The following is a 16,306-nucleotide window of genomic DNA, read 5'->3' on the forward strand; positions in this document are numbered from 1 at the left end:
TTAAATTAGTTACTCAAGGAATAGTGTTTACCGAATAAAAATGCTACAGCAATTCACAATATTTTGTGTTCTTATATTATTCAGAATTTTAGCGCATTCAGAGTTTTTTTTTGGGGGGGTGGGGTGGGGAGGAGTGTGGAGTGGGGAGATGATTTCTTGCAAATATGAATGCTCCAGACAATCACATATGGTTATTTACTCCTTTAACTCAACAACATAGTAATCTATTTCTTCATCATACAATTAGACTATCTGAATCCATAAATTATTTTTTTTCTATTTTATTTTGGCAAGCAAAAATAATAGTAGATTATGTGATCATTTTGTAACATCTTCCTGGTTTGAAGCACAAGTATTATTAGCAAGTAACACTGCTCCCAGTAGCTGTGCCCTCGGACTGTAACATGTTTTAATGTGTCTGAAATGAACCATACACAGTCTGTGCTCTGCACAAGGTTAAGTTCATTCTTGCTAAGGCTTTTCAAGATCAGCAAAGGATTTATTTCCCAAACACAAATGATTTGTTKTATTCTAGCTATGCAAAATGATTATAGAATTTCCTTAAAAGTACATTTGCTATCTTTMTTATTTAGTCGCATATGTGAAATCCTTTTTCAAGTATTCTGAAGTCTTAACTTAGAGACTGCAATAAACTTGTAATAATGTTGTTTTTGTTCTCTTAATCTATGTTTTAGGTGCTCTCGTGGTTCCCTTGTATGATCTACTGTAAATTCTTTGGCACTGGAACTCCTTTTATTACATTTTGTACGTCATACTGCAGTGTTATATAATGTTAATAGACAAAACAAAATAAGGCAGGGGAAAWAAATGTAAAGAATGGCTTTTTCAGGGGACATTAGAGATTACTGACAGAGGTATGATGAAATGTTCTTAGGGTACCCAAGTTCCTTTCCAATAGCATCTTTTACCTCTTTCTTCCTGCCCTATTTGCTGTCAGAGTGAGCTTGTTATCTTTCTTGTAAAACTTTCTGAAACGGCCARTGTGAAACTTGGTTCCATACACCTTGTGAAACTTCCAATCTTTGTTTAAAGTAGTTAGAAAATGCTGGTATGATGACATAGTTGAGTTTTTACATTCAATTTTCTTTGGTTTTATAATGATATAAATAACTCTTTATTGTGTCTATCACCAGTGCCTTGGTATGCATAAGGTCTCCCGAATACTGAGCATGTGCCCACAAAGTACTATTTGCAGAATCTCTTTCAAGAGAGGAGTAACAATTTGATATCTGATAGCCCTAAGTGAGTTATTCCTTGCAAACTGAGGGAGGCAATATTTTCTATTCTAAAATCTAGCCTAATATCCTTTAGTTGATGGYAGTGTTTTTTCCTGGCAGCAAATTCCTGCAAAACATTCCCTTGCCAGCACTGTAAACTATTTAAGTTCTGAGGTTCATGTTTCATTGAAAGGATCAATGTATTCAGGAGCAGCTAACACTATCTTGCTGCTGATGAAATTCCTGGCTTCCTTGCTGAGAGCAAATTTTTTAATTCTGTATCCTGGTGGACTTTCAACTTTGGACTCCTGGGTGACCCTGTTCAGCCTTGTGTCTTTGCAGGTATATGGCTTGGTGATTAAGTTCATTCTTCCTTTCAGATGAGTTGAAACTTTGTGCCTAATTTTATTTACTGCAGAGATTCGTAATGAATCATTTCCATTTTAGAATTATCAACATAATAACTTCTATTCATTGAGCAATCTACTTTTAACACCTAAGCTACTTCATTTTTTTAATTCACAAGCAAACTGAAGAATAGAGAACTATGTACGAGCACCCAAATAGAGTAAAGATTATTATTCTGCAATAACTTTGTTCGTAGCAGGTTTAAATATGCTATTTTGAGCCATGCATGTTAGCAGAGTTCAAGTAGTCTAATGCCTGCTGTATAATTACATCACTATTCATTAGTTYTGGAATAAGATTTTGAATATCCAGGGCTTGTACTGTAATTCTTAGCTATTTTTTTTTCTTGCCTGGATTCTACCTTGTGAGCCTCTGTAGAGCAGGAGTGAATTGTTATTTTTTTCTGGTTCTTTTCTCTCCAGCAACATAAATTAGGATTGTAATTAGAAAATGAAATATAAAAGCAGATGTTAAGAGCAGGATATATGTGGATATATGCATATATCTGGATATATATGCATGTGTAGATATACATAGATATATACCTGCACATCTGRATATGCAAAAAAAGATTCTGCTTCAGAAATGAGGCAAGCATTCTGCAATGTAATCAAAGCTGGACACCGAGCTGGTAGGTATGCAGTCCCCTACTGTGCGGGAAAAAAGATGAATTTTGTCCTTTGGAGGAGCAGAAAGGGATTGTGTTTTGTTATTGAGGCTCGCTGCCTGCCTACCTGCCACCTGAGRAAAGATAGAAGTAAACTTCAATGTTTTTTCTATTAAGAGTTAATGAAGTGTATTGCTACCTAAGTTAGCCTTATGTAGAAACTTCTTTGTAGTTTCAGTTTCCTTCAAGTTAAAATGAGGACCAGTGTCAACTCTCTTAGTGCCTTTGTTTGTAGGATGCATCTACTGCAAATTTATAAACTTGATTTTGTGTAAAGTAGAACTGTAAGCCTAATTTCCCAAAGCTTCAACACATTCACTGAGTCTGTTCTAGAGTGGTAGGTCTCAGTTTATCCCTTTTCAGCCCCTTCTTTTATTTTCTACTGCTGAAGTGCCAGGGAGCTGTAAACCAATCTGTTGTACTCCTAGACTGAAGACAGGTCTTACGTGCTCCCCCTAACCCATCYCCATCTCTTCCCTAATGCAATTCACTGAAATTCCTTGTTGTACGTGTTCACACTGGAGAACATACATATACAATGCTATGGAAGGGATTTATTTTGCTACTAAATAGTGGGATTTTTTTTTTGACAGTTACAAGCTATGTGAAAAGCCAAACAAATCTGTACTGATCTCTTAATTCACCTTGTTGACCCTGGGCAGATGCAAGGCAGGAAAGAAGTGYCTATATGTCTAACACTGCCTAACTTAAACTATCCTCTGGCTCAACCCACTTTAATAAACACAGCAATTTCTGTATGATAAAAACCAATAATTAAATGCAAATCTGAGTTCCATTGCATAGCCTCGTTTGCCTTTAGCAATTTATGAAGACCAAACAGGGCACAAAATGTAGCAGAGAACAGATTACAGAATGGACGTTTCAGTCAAATTTCAGGGTTACATCTGCGGCATGCATCTGAGCTCTGCTGGCCGGCGGACAGAGCCTTGCAGTCATTGCAGAGTGCTGGGGATCTGTCTTGTGTTTTCTTTCCGCATTTTTCCTGTGAAGTTTTACTTCTGTGGCTCAGCTTTCAGTCTCACGTTGCCTTGGGGCTGCGTGACTGTCTGGCTTTGGAGATCCAGCCAGACTGTTTCTGCTGTGAGGGAGGAAGGGATTGTAAGGACTGGGGCTGTGCTCTGTGGTACAACCCTGCTTATTTCCAAAGTGTGCATGCAGAGCACTGAACGCAGCTGGAGGACAGACCTCCTTCTTCCAAAGTCCAAGCTTTAACAAGTACTCTGTGCAAGACATGATGCATTTCTGGGCCTCTTTCCAGCTGGCTTCACCTATAGCTTTCCATTCCTTTCCTTTAAACATAAACAGTCAGGTTGATATCGCTGTGTGTGCAGTCACTCTTTAAGGAACAGCCTTCCTGGCTGGCTGTGCGATAGGTGATGGTTTCTATTATTTCTGTGCAGCAGTTTGCAAAGTGACACTTCAACATTCCTGTGTACTAACAGCAAAAAGGCTAAGTGTATCTGCTGACTTTTACCAGAGCTGAACATAGCTGCTGTTAGCATTTTCCAGAACACYACTGCAATATTGCTGCAATGAAGACATAATTATAAAATCAGATATTTTTCTGATAGTTTTTACATTCTATCACTATTGTAATTGAGTATTTAAGTTTTGTCCTTTATCTACTGAATAAAGTTTGTGTTGGTGAGCARACATCTCTGTCATAGCAATGAACCAGTTCCCAGACAATCCTCAGCTTTTATTTGCTTGGTGTTTCATCTCACTTCCATAAACTACAGATGACTTAATCAGCTTCAGTTTTAGCTTTATATATGTCATTCTTCTAGTTAAAATTTGCACTTTCTTCCAGCTCCATCAGATCTTTGAAAGGAATGCTTTTGTTTAAGATCCTGTTGCTTCATTATTTTTGTAGATTCCTACCTYTTCATACATTGTTATTGTACATCTTTTGTATGGTTTAAGGTGCTGTTGGTATAAACAGGGAAAATGCTCTTCCTCAGGCATGGTTTCTTCAATGATCATGCAAAGCAACTGTGTKTTTCTTAAGAGTAAATGATCTCTGTTAATGTTGTTAAATACTCAGCCATTAGCAGAAAACCATTTGCTGATTAAAACAGACAGTGGTTTTTGAATTCCTGTGCTCAGTGAATAAGATTTAGCATTATTTACTTGAAAATTTAACTGTTACTACTATTTTCCCCAGAAGACATTGCRGAGAACTTAATTCCCTCCAAAGAAAATTTTTAGGCCTTAGTATCAATTTWTTTTTTTTATCATTAATTGCAATGCTCAGCTGATCAACTGCAGCCATAATTTGATGCCATCCTAAGGAGATTTCAATAGAGTAAGTAGAATACTTTTTTTCTTAATTTTTTAGTATTTCTAGGCACAGGGAAGTGCAAATAATTGGCAATTTGACTTTTTTTTGACCATAGAATGTGCTTCAGTGGATACTTCTTTGTCGACATACGGTGAATGTGCAGTCCATGTTGTACTGGTTAAATATATAACCAATGAAATATTTATGCATTGCCTTGAACAATTAAAACTTTCTAACTAGGAGGTCACTGACTTGTAGTAGCTGGATCTGATAAGTTTATGTATATGCAGTAGATTTATAGCATGAATCACTATTCATGTAGCATATTCATATATGCTACAAATAATCATTTTCATTATAGAGACCTCATCCTCTGGAAAGGGCTGTAGCTAAGTAATCTGAATGCCCTCTATACATCCCATAGGCATTAGACATGTATTTTGGGGAAGCAAGGGGACATGCTCTGTATATTTGCTTATATCTGACACTTTGGGAAGCATCAGATCTACTATGAGTTCAGTAATATTATGGAAGACAGCTCACCTTGCCACTAGAAACTGTGTGTCCTGCTCAGGCAGGAAGGTTCGGCACTGTCCCCCTCAAATGTCAGGATTTTATTCTAAATGCATGTAAGTGAGGCAGAAATGAATGACTAGGCTGTGCAGGCAAAACAGTGCCACGAGGGGCCATGGGGATACCCAGCTTTAAGACATTAACTGAATGAGTCAAGCTAGACTGACACCTGGATGGGCAGCAGTAATTGTAGGTGAACTGTTCACTCTGCTGACCAGATGCTTTGTTAATCAAGCCGTAGCATCTGCTAATTTCTCCTCTGGAAGAGCTTTTTCTCAGATTGAACGAATCACTCGAGTCATTCAGTCCATAGCGTTGCCTCAGCCATGGGATGCTGGTCGAAGATGCCCTTTTTTCTTCACTGTAAGAGCTGCCCAGAGCTGCAGTGCTGTTACTTTTAGTACAAAGGCTTGCAGCGGCAGGGATGTAAAGGCATGAACTRGTACCTGTGACTCAGTGTGCCCGTCACGAGTGCTCATTCTAGGAGCTTTAAAATAGCAAAGATGGCAGGCATATGGTCCAAGAAAGTGTGTTTTATGTCTTTGACTTCTTAACAGTTGTCTGAATAAAATAACCYTTTCTCCTGGTATATATTCTTCAGTGAAGTTGTATGTGATCTGAATTACAAGACAGCTACTGTTTTTGTGGAATATATAGATAATGTGCTACGTACTTGTTAAGTATCAGTATAATTTAATAATACTGAAACTATCTTTTATTTCTTCATCTGTTACACTATTGTTTTTATAGTTCCTTCTTTAGTGCTACTGCTATGAATARTCTAAGTAATTCTGCATAGAATAATTGCCACATTATGACCATCACAATCAGTTGTGTGTGATATATATATGAAAAAACCCTCTTAATTTGGGAAGTATAACTTAATCCACACTTCATACTTATATATTTTACTTCATGTACTCCATATTTGAAACACAATTTCTGTCCTCTCTGTCCCTTCCTTGCCATTTCTGCTTCCAGCCAATATTCACAGAAAGGTGTTAGAAAGTTTTCCCATCTCTGACTCACATSTGATGGCTATTTCATCTTGTCTGAACTTCCCACTAGATCTTAAAAATTGCCAGTTATAGCATTTTCAGCTACGGTATCCCTGTCCTGCTTAGCATTTTATGTCTAGCATTGGACTTATTTTATACACAAGTCTTTGCGTATGTTCCTTTTGGTCCAGAGGCAACGTCCTTGGAGTATCTCAAAGCTGTTCTGTGAAACTGAAACATTCACCTTCACTGCAAAACCAAAGGGCAAACAAGTCCTGATRTTTTGGAAAAAACTGCAGACTTACAATGCTGTACATGGCAAAGAGGCATGTCACCAAGTGAAAAGTTTCTTTGGGCTGCCTGTTACGTTACTTGAAGAGCGATGGCCCATTATTTTAGGTACTGATATAATATTTAGGTACTGATATAATATTGAGTGTCAGGTTGCAGAAAGGCATACAATATTCTTTTATGTAATAATGGAGTTTTATTACTTTCTTTTTGTAACTGTGAAATTTTCTGATTGACGGCACTTTTATTGCTCAAATAGTCCACTTATTTGCTCTATGGAGCAGTAGCTTTTGTGCTTGTATTTCCTATACACTCTAATTTGGAGTAAACTATCCTGTCATGGTCACATTTCATCACAACTCAGAAAGGAAAATTCACTATGGTCCCACTAAATATGTGGCAGTTTAGGATGGGGTTAGATAAGTGCATTGTTGATTATTTATTTTTAAAAGGTACAATATGTGCATGTGAGATTATGATATTTTGCARTTATTTTTGTCAGTAAAATGAGAAAATAAAATTGAGTCTTGCRGTACAACTTCTGTGCAATTCAGTGGAGTGCATAATGTGCATTTTGTACATTGTTATTGTTTCTAAATGTGCACTTTGGTTTATCTTCAAATTTAAGCTTAGTTGCTCCCTCCTGTTGGTGTCATGTGAAAGGCAATAAAGCCATAATGGGGCAGAGATAATGAGACCAAAGAGGAGCTACATTAAGGGAAAGACAGTTACACAATATCCATGTCCTTTTGGACATGCCCTTATCCACCTCATGGCTGGAGGAAAGTGGACCTGAAGCCTTTGTATGCATCCCGCTCATGGAAAGAATTTGAGTAGCAAGCTGTCAACATGCTTTATGCACCTTTTTTCCCCACTGCTCTGATCAGCTGTAAATGCTTCCATGGTGTTCACCAGCTGCTGAGTGATTATGAAGATTGGAGGTGTGAAACAGGTAGGGAATATCCAGTAACATGATCAGTTCTGAAAYGGTGTGCAGATTGTCAGCACTGCATTTACAACAGAGTGGGGGTTTTTTATACTTTACATCCATCAATGAACCTGGCAAAGGCTAGTAGATTCTTCTGTTTTCTGAATTTGCAGGATTTTGATCAGATTCCTCTTCCTGAAGAAACTTCAGTGCTTAGAATATGCTCATAAGGCAGCATTATGGGAATTTGGAGAYGAGGGTTGGTAGCCACGCATCTGCTGAAAGCTGGTGCAAATGTAAAATTTTGGAAACTGGAATGATTTACTGCAGAAAGTGAGAGCAGATCCTGGAGTGCCTAATCTTCCAGTGAGGTCAGTGAAGTCAGTTCTTTGGAATAGAAACAACCTCTGTCCTAAATCTCCAGAGCTCACTCTATTTAAATTGTCAAGGAAAGGTTAAAGGCGGCTTATTTTGGTCTCTCTCTGTGCTGGTGTGAGAACTTGTGTGATTGGAAAGTGAGGCTAGATAAATGGCAAAAATAAAGCATAATTTCGTCCTCCCCTGTTGACTGAGCAACTACCCAAGGATAGTGCTAGACCTTGTGTCTTAGGTCAAGCCCAGATGATTGCTTCATTTCCATGAAGGCCAATAGCTTGTATCAGACTGATCATGTTGTGTGACCTCCTGCAGTCTCTTGTGAGTATCTCCTGAATCTGAGATAACTTCTTAGTACAGAGGGGTCTGTGGGAGGATTTTGGACTTATGTCTTGATTCTTGGGGGTAGAAATGCTTAAATAATTACTCTGACCATACTGATGTACACAACATTTTTTGTCTCTATTTTATTCTATTCTTTCTTACTAAATTTAACAGAACTACATTAAAATTGTCCCTTTTGCCTGCTGTYCTCCCTCCCTGTGTTGTGCTGTAGAAGTAGCAGTACTGTTGCACTGGTGTGTAGGGATGTCTTGTCATACTTCAGAAGTACATAGGCTSTCAGTCTGCTCTTATAGCTTTTCTCATCTTAATGTATTTGATTCAYGTAGGTGCTTTTAATGTGGTTGGCAGAACAAGTAGGAGATATTACCTAGTGTTGAACATTTTAAGAAAAATGAATTATTCAAGGTAATGTCTTTGATTTGCAATAATGGAACCCTTGAAATGTATCCTTGATTTTTATTGCAGAACTAGCCCTTTTAGATTCATGGATAAGCTACTGTAGACAAGCTACAATGCTCTTTGACTTCTAATCAGTCCTTCCAGCTAGTATTACTCACAGAATATGGAGTGCCATTATGTTGAGGACAAGTATGCTTTCAATCCTGTGCTCCAGAAATACGGGCTTTTGTAACCAGAGTGAAAAAAATCAAATTTATTTCTGAGAGAATTCTCCATAAAGCTGAAAGATGACAGGACCTCTGTGTATCCATGAATAGCCAGCTTGCTTTATGTTTGTATGCTGAAGTGGCAACAGGATTGATGTTCATGTTAGCCAAAAAAAAAAAAAAAAAAAAAAAAAAAAAAAGCAATCGGTAATTTGCAATTAGCTTCTTTATGTAACCCACTCAGACCTATTGACTACTGATGTCTGGAATCAATGACTAGTTATGCTTAACTCTAAAATTACTGCAAATATCTTCAAAAATATAAGGGCGTGTGGGAACTGCTTAGATAGTAGCCTGGAGAAAACCCAGAAGTCTGAGAACTTTCATGATGAAAATGGCTTTATTGTTCCTGATAAGGTGTGATTTTAGTTAAATTATAATAAAGAAAGGAAAGCAAGAAACGTTTGCAGTGGTTAGAAAAATGTGAAGATTGCAAAGTGCTACAAATAACTGTTTGAACTGAACTGACCAGGTAATTATCAAAATGGAGGTTTGTGGGTTTTTATTTAAGAGGATGGGAATACTTTCACTTGGATTGGATTTTGACTTCTCAAATCTGCTTTTATAATGTTACTGTGATAACAAACAGAAAGCTCAAATACTTACCCTACAATTCTTGATACAGCACAGCTGATGCCCAGGCTTTACACAAGTTCTGGCATTGGAGATATGTCAGCAGAGGAACTCAGTAGACCTGACTATAAGGACTATGGTTTCCATAACAGAAAGAATTAAATAAAATATGTCAACTATGAAGTTACTTTACTTTACAGAAGTAGATGAAAACTGTGATATTATTGGAACAGGAGTTTTGTCTTCATTTTGATAAGATTATTCAGCAATCAGTAAAGTTAAATGAGATAACAAGAGGCTTACTGGCAGTGGTGCCAAAAACATCATCTTGACATTTCTGAGTTAGATCATCTTATCTTCTCAGTAAAGTGATGGCCGCTCTCATCAAAGCCAWATTAGCAATAGGATTGGAAGAAGGAACTTCTTGGATGAAGAGCACTGCCTATATTGGGAATATCAGCCTGTTTTTGTCTTGTCTGAATGACTGTTTTAAAGTACTGAAGTTTTGGCTTATATGGTCCTCTGCCTGGCTCTAGCCAGTGCTATGCACTTTGAATAAAACTCTTCCTTCCTCAGCATGGAATTCATTCTCCAGACTGCTGTTCCATAAAGGAAGTGCAGTTTTTAGGATAGGGTGTCTTTACTTTTAGAAAAATCCTTTATCCTTTGATAGGACAGAGGACAGATAGGACAGAAAATATAGCACTAGTATCTGAAACGAGCTCAGCCTTTCCTTTTGAACAGTTTGCCTTGGAGGAAAAGCAGATGAATATCCTATCTTTGTTTTTGTTACTGTTTCTTGAGGGCAGTCACATGCTGTAGCAGCAGCCACTAGGAAAATTTTAAAGCTGAGGCTTCTAATGTGAAATCATGCTGTTACTGCTTCTGCTTAATGAATGGAACAAATATTAGTAAAAAGATTAAAACATAAATTGTATGAGTGATATACAGAAGGTTTAATTCTTCCTGCATGAACATTTGGTGAACAAACAGCATGACCCATTTGGTTTTGGTGGAAGTGCCTGGATTGTAGCAGCTGAGGAAATACAGGTCTCTGAGAGACCTCTGAGAGAATAAGCAGTGTAGGGRAAGCTGTAGGGAAGATGGACAAGCTGAATTTAGATACTCTGCCTTATTAAACTGAAAGAATGAAATGCAGCTACAAGAATATTATTTAATGTGAACCACACCAGTTAGCTTAAGCCTGGAGGGTTTAAGTGCTATGTGAACTGGGAGTTTCAATTGGTTGCTAAGGTGACCTCATTCTTCCAGGCACTTTTGCTGTGACATTTCACATGCTACCTTCAAGCCAAGTGCGTACAACTACACTGCTGGCTTCACTGTTAGCTGTTGTGCTAGGAACAGGGTAAAAGTGTGTCATTAGTTGCAGTTATGATGAAAAAGACAAGACCTTTTTCTTTGCAAYAAGAAACTTAATGCAAATAAAAAGTGAGAAATAACTGGTAGTGAAAATGTATTTACAATTACCCAAGGCAAAGGTTTATAAATATGTCTGGAGGGACTTTGCAGAAATTTTGGCATCATGTTTTTGTAGTAACTTCAGTTTACGCTATTTTGTGAAAACAGCTCCAGATAATAACAGAATCACAGAATGGTTGAGGTTGGAAGGGACCTCTGGAGATCATCTGGTCCAACCCCTCTGCTCAAGCAGGGTCACCTAGAGCATGTTGCACAGGATCACATCCAGGCAGGTTTCGAATATCTCTAGGGAAGGAGACTCCACAACCTCTCTGGGCAACCTGCTCCAGTGTTCAATCACTCACACAGTAAAGAAGTTCAGGCAGTTTCCTGTGTTTCAGTTGGTGATCATTGCCTCTCATACTGTCACTGGGCACCACTGAGGAGAGTCTTGCCCTATCCTCTTGACGCCCTCCCTTCAGGTACTTATGTACACTGATAGGATGTATCTACGACAGAAAAAAAAAATAATGAAAAAGATTGGCTTTCACTAGTCCTTTTCCTCTCTTTCCAAGAGCACTAGAAAATGACTTCACCTTAGGTCTTTGCGCTTAACTTGGATGATGTATTGAACCCTGTATGTGAGAACATCTAGGTAGCTGGGTTTGGCTCTAGAAGGTATATCAGAATTTTATCTCAAGCTTCTTTCCTCACTTCAATATTGCTGTTATCCATGCAGGCAGTAAGGTCTGGACTGTGTCACAGAGCCTGCCCCATTGCAGTGCTTGAATACAGGCACGGCTTACCAACAAATGGTAATTCTGCTATCTTTCTCAGCTATGCCAATAGGTATCCCAGACCAACATAAATACAGTTGAGAAAAGCTCTTTTTCATTAGCGTAACTGTTACATAAAGGATTTTACTGGGGAAGGCTGAATAATATCCCATTAACTGCTCTTCTTTGCTGAAGACTTTATATTAATACCTGTAGCTGTGTTCAAAGTTGACCTATAGGATTCCTGAAATRGACCTTCTTAAATTTAATAACCCACTCCCTGAAATGTGATGAGTTCAATATGTTGCAGCTTAAGAATCAGGGAAGTGGCAAGAGCTGTACATTAAAGGAGGCTATACTGCCAGGGCTGGAGGGCCAGAAATGYAAGTTTCTATACATACCTTTACAGATACACTCACTGAGGCAGATTTAGACAGATAGAGGGCAGGGATGGGAAATAAAGGTGGCATGCGTTTGGAGGGGAGAAAGAAAGAGGGAATTGATGAATTGATTTGGTTCACCCCTACTTACAAAGCTAAGAGTCAAGTAGTATGAATAAATTCTAGAATTAAGTGAATACATAGAAGTGTCTCATATATTTATATTTTTGTTTTTACCTATTAGTTATTTTGATGCTCTCCCTACATTTCTCTTATAATTTTTTGTTTATTTAGGTTTAGATTTTCAGTTCTGTACCTATTGTTGTGAAGGTTTCCTACCTTGGTTCCTCTGGTTCTTGTAAAGTGCTGATGAATAATATACTGGAACTCAGCCTTTCTGAACCTGTGTCAAGCTATGTTTCCAAAAGTTAAGGCGTCCTTGATTCCCAGTTGCTCTTGTAATGTTGTGGTGTTTTCACTTTTAGATGAGTCTCTCAAATTAATAGAAATTAGGTTAGCTGTGCATCAGCTCTGGACTGTGTTTTTCATCTGTAAATTAAATTGTTGTTAGTTCAGAAAATAAAGTGAAATTCTCCCTGTCCTTTCCCACAAAGTTCATAATTGTGTAGAAAGCCCACAGGTGCTGAATTTCTAATATCATGGGGTTTTTTGTTTTTCAGATGGGCCCATCTTTTGTTAACGCAACTTTCCAGTCCAAAATAACAGAAGCAGCTGATATTGTTGTTGGAATATGTTATACAGTATTTGGTAAGTATGATTTCATGATAAGTATTTTTATAGTATTTTTACTGTATTTGAGGTGGTACTCATTTCGTATTCTGGAGAACATCAGAAGAATGAAGCAACTTGAAATTCAAATTTACTTGACACAGATGAACTTCTAAATTTTCGTAAAAAGGAAGAAAAATCATAGGATGACATCGTTAAAAGACTTTCAATATGTGATTTATGTTAGGAACAACAACTTTATTCAGCATAAGGAACCCTGGCAGATCTTATACTAACACTAGCACTCTCAGAGAAAATCACCCTATCTACAGATGGTAGAGGCATTATTTAATTACATTTTTCCTTCTTTCATGCATAATTCAACGTTCTTGCTCTACCAGTTATTATTCCTTGAAACTACAACAGGCATCTCTGAGAAACTACCTCAAAGGAAGAAGGTTTAGTAAGAGGAGAACACTTGAAACTGGGGAAATGTGTGCAGTGGTAGATGGATATAGCCTCGCACTTCATGCCAGCTTCCTATAGAAAAAGTCTATTTTGTCAGGTCATTTATTTTAATGGACAAAATGCTTTTGAAGGCATGTGGGCACTTTGATCTTATTAATGATTAGATCTTGGTAGATAATTTGTTGGAAAAAATAAGAAGAAACCTAGAGAATGATAAAAAGATTCAAAAACCCTAAAATTTAAGAAAGAAAACATCAAACGAGGAAGAGGAAAGTTCATCCTATGAAAAGCTAGCTATGTTGGCAGCACACTTCATCAGTGATCTGGATGAGGGGACAGAGTGCCTCCTCAGCAAGTTTGCTGATGATACCAAGCTGGGAGGAGGSGCTGACACACCWGAGGGCTGTGCTGCCATTCAGAGAGACCTGGCCAGGCTGGAGAGYTGGGCRGAGAGGAACCTCCTGAGGTTCAACAAGGGCAAGTGCAGAGTCCCGCACCTAGGGAAAAATAATCCTAGGCACCAGTACAAGCTGGGGGCTGACCCTCTGGAGAGCAGCTCTGCAGAGAAGGACCTGGGAGTGCTGGTGGATGGCAGGCTGACCATGAGCCAGCAATGTGCCCTCGTGGCCAAGAAAGCCAATGGTCTCCTGGGGTGCATTGGGAAGAGTGTTGCCAGCAGGTGGAGGGAGGTGGTCCTGCCCCTCTACTYAGCCTCAGTGAGGCCTCACCTCGAGTACTGTGTCCAGTTCTGGGCTCCCCAGGACAAGAGAGACATGGAGCTACTGGAGGGAGTCCAGCGTAGGGCTACAAGGATGATCAGAGGGCTGGAGCACCTGCCCTATGAGGAACGGCTGTGAGAGCTGGGCCTCTTCAGCCTGGGGAAGAGAAGCCTGAGGGGGGGATCTTATCAATGTGTACAGGTACCGGAAGGGAGGGTGTCAAGGGGACGCGGACAAACTCTTTTCAGTTGCCTCGTGTGACAGGACAAGAGGCAATGGGCAGAAATTGAAGCACAGGAAGTTCTGCCTGACCGTGAGGGGGAATTTCTTCGCTGTGAGAGTGAYGGAGCACTGGACCACGTTGTCCAGAGAGGCTGTGGAGTCTCCTTCTCTGGAGATCTTCAAGGCCTGCCTGGATGCAACCCTGTCTAACATGCTGTAGGTGACCCTGCTGAGCGGGGAGGTTGGACTAGATGATCTCCAGAGGTCCCTTCCAACCTTACTGATTCTATGATTCTATGATTATTTCTGTGCATAAAATTGAAGAAGGCTGAAAGTAACTATTTATTCATCTTGTATGTTTCTCTGCAGGAGTATGCTCCTTGTGTGGGAACAGTATTCTCCTCTGTGTTTCCTACAAGAAAAGGAATTTGTTGAAACCAGCAGAATACTTTATAATAAACCTTGCCGTCAGTGACCTTGGTATGACTCTGACATTGTATCCTCTAGCTGTAACCTCCAGCCTTTCACACAGGTTTGTTCACTATGCACATGCTATTTAACATCTTCTGTAGACACTGGAGGACTGTGTCAGTGATGAGGATTGAATGACTCTGCTGCACTACTTGTCAGAATGGCAGAAAATAATGAAAGGGATTGAGAGATGTACGTTGTGTAGCAGCAGTTTTTTGAACTGCTGGTGTTTATTAACGTTTGTGGCTATTTGAGGATACTATCATTTCTGCAGGGGTGAGAAGATTTTGTTCCAAACATCCACTATGAACTGCCTTTGTTCTCTTGCAGTAGAATCATTCAAGCAGTGGTAAAATGCTTCATATTTTTTTAAGTGGGAAGTTAAATTTTTCAGCATAAAAATAAAACTGAATTTGCTTATGACCCCTAAAAACACCAATAGTGATGATAAACCAGACACTAAAGTTCTATTCAATGTTTAAGCCAACACCCTGTGTTTAGAATTTTCTTATTCCTTCTCCACCTCTCCCCTCTTTATCCACAGGAGTCTAATCTGATAACATTGTGTAACACCTAGTTTTTGTGATCTTCTTTTAAAGTTTGGGAGGTTCATTGCTAGACCTCAGATAGTATTTGTGCAATGCAGGCATGATGAAAGTCTTTGGGAGAAGGGAACTAGATAGGAAGGGTGTGGGAAGGTCAGATCTGTTGGTCATTCTTCAGAGTTAAATTATGGTATTTGTAATATTTTGATCTACTCCAGTTCTTGCCGAACTGTATGGATCTACAACTGTATGGATGTATATATGCAGTGCTGATTTGGCTTCCCAACACACTTTACTGAGAAACCTAAAAAATTATGTAAAATTCTAAAGACTATGAGAAATGTAAAATGTTACTGGTTAGATGGAGAAAGCATTGAAGTTGTTCAGAAAAACTGAAATCTTTAGTTACTAAAATTAGATTTTCTTAGGAGAGAATTGGTTGAAAATAACAGTGGAATCAGAAGCTTTAAGTAGTTAATGTGTAGTATGATGGGGAAAAGAGAAATCTGAAAGAACCACTTTGACAGTAAGTATGTTGGTGACTGAGACATAGAAACCAAATATTGATGTGAAATAAATTGAAGAGAAAAAAAATGAGAGAAATGGCCTTGCAGTCTGAATGGAAATGAATTTGTCACAGAAGTGGTGTTATTTGCGGTATTGTCCACAGGGACTTAGACTTCTAGTGATTGAGCAGGGGTGGCTGAGCCCAGGGAGCATCTGCCAAATGTTCCCACTGTCCCTCTCAAAGGTTTCTGGTCTAGCTGCCATCTATGTTGGTTGGTTAGTAGCAACTAAACCGTCACRGCTTCCAGCCCAAAACATGGCAATCATTTTAAATTATACTAATATACTGGGCTATAAATTGCAGCAAGTCAGCTCTTGCTGCATGAGTGTCTGAGACAGAGCTACATCGTAGATGGGGAACCCTTGGCTAACGGGAAATGCTACAGACTTTCTGAGTTATGCTGATCGCTTCAAAGCCCTGAGGCTGGGAGAGTGAGAAACGAGACTGTGAGCTGTCCTAACTTTTATATCATAGAATCATAGAGTCAGTAAGGTTGGAAGGGACCTCTGGAGATCATCTAGTCCACCCCCCCCTGCTCAGCAGGGTCACCTACAGCATGTTAGACAGGGTTGCATCCAGGCAGGCCTTGAAGATCTCCAGAGAAGGAGACTCCACAGCCTCTCTGGACAACGTGGTCCAGTGCTCC

The 16,306-nt window shown here is 39.0% G+C and overlaps 1 protein-coding gene across 1 annotated transcript in view; it reads left to right on the forward strand.

Moving 5' to 3' along the window:
- Positions 1–12,618: 12,618 nt before the first annotated feature.
- The window catches only part of LOC146589399 (opsin-5-like), a 19,606-nt gene continuing 15,918 nt past the window's right edge, over positions 12,619–16,306 (forward strand). The window contains exons 1-2 of the mRNA XM_085316238.1: positions 12,619–12,706; positions 14,446–14,608. Coding sequence (XP_085172364.1) covers positions 12,619–12,706; positions 14,446–14,608 — 251 coding nt within the window. The remainder of the gene's footprint in view (positions 12,707–14,445; positions 14,609–16,306) is intronic.

The sequence above is a fragment of the Rhea americana genome, unplaced genomic scaffold (assembly GCF_003343005.1).
Source record: "Rhea americana isolate MKP2758 unplaced genomic scaffold, rheAme1 scaffold_46, whole genome shotgun sequence".
Classification (NCBI taxonomy): Eukaryota; Metazoa; Chordata; class Aves; order Rheiformes; family Rheidae; genus Rhea; species Rhea americana.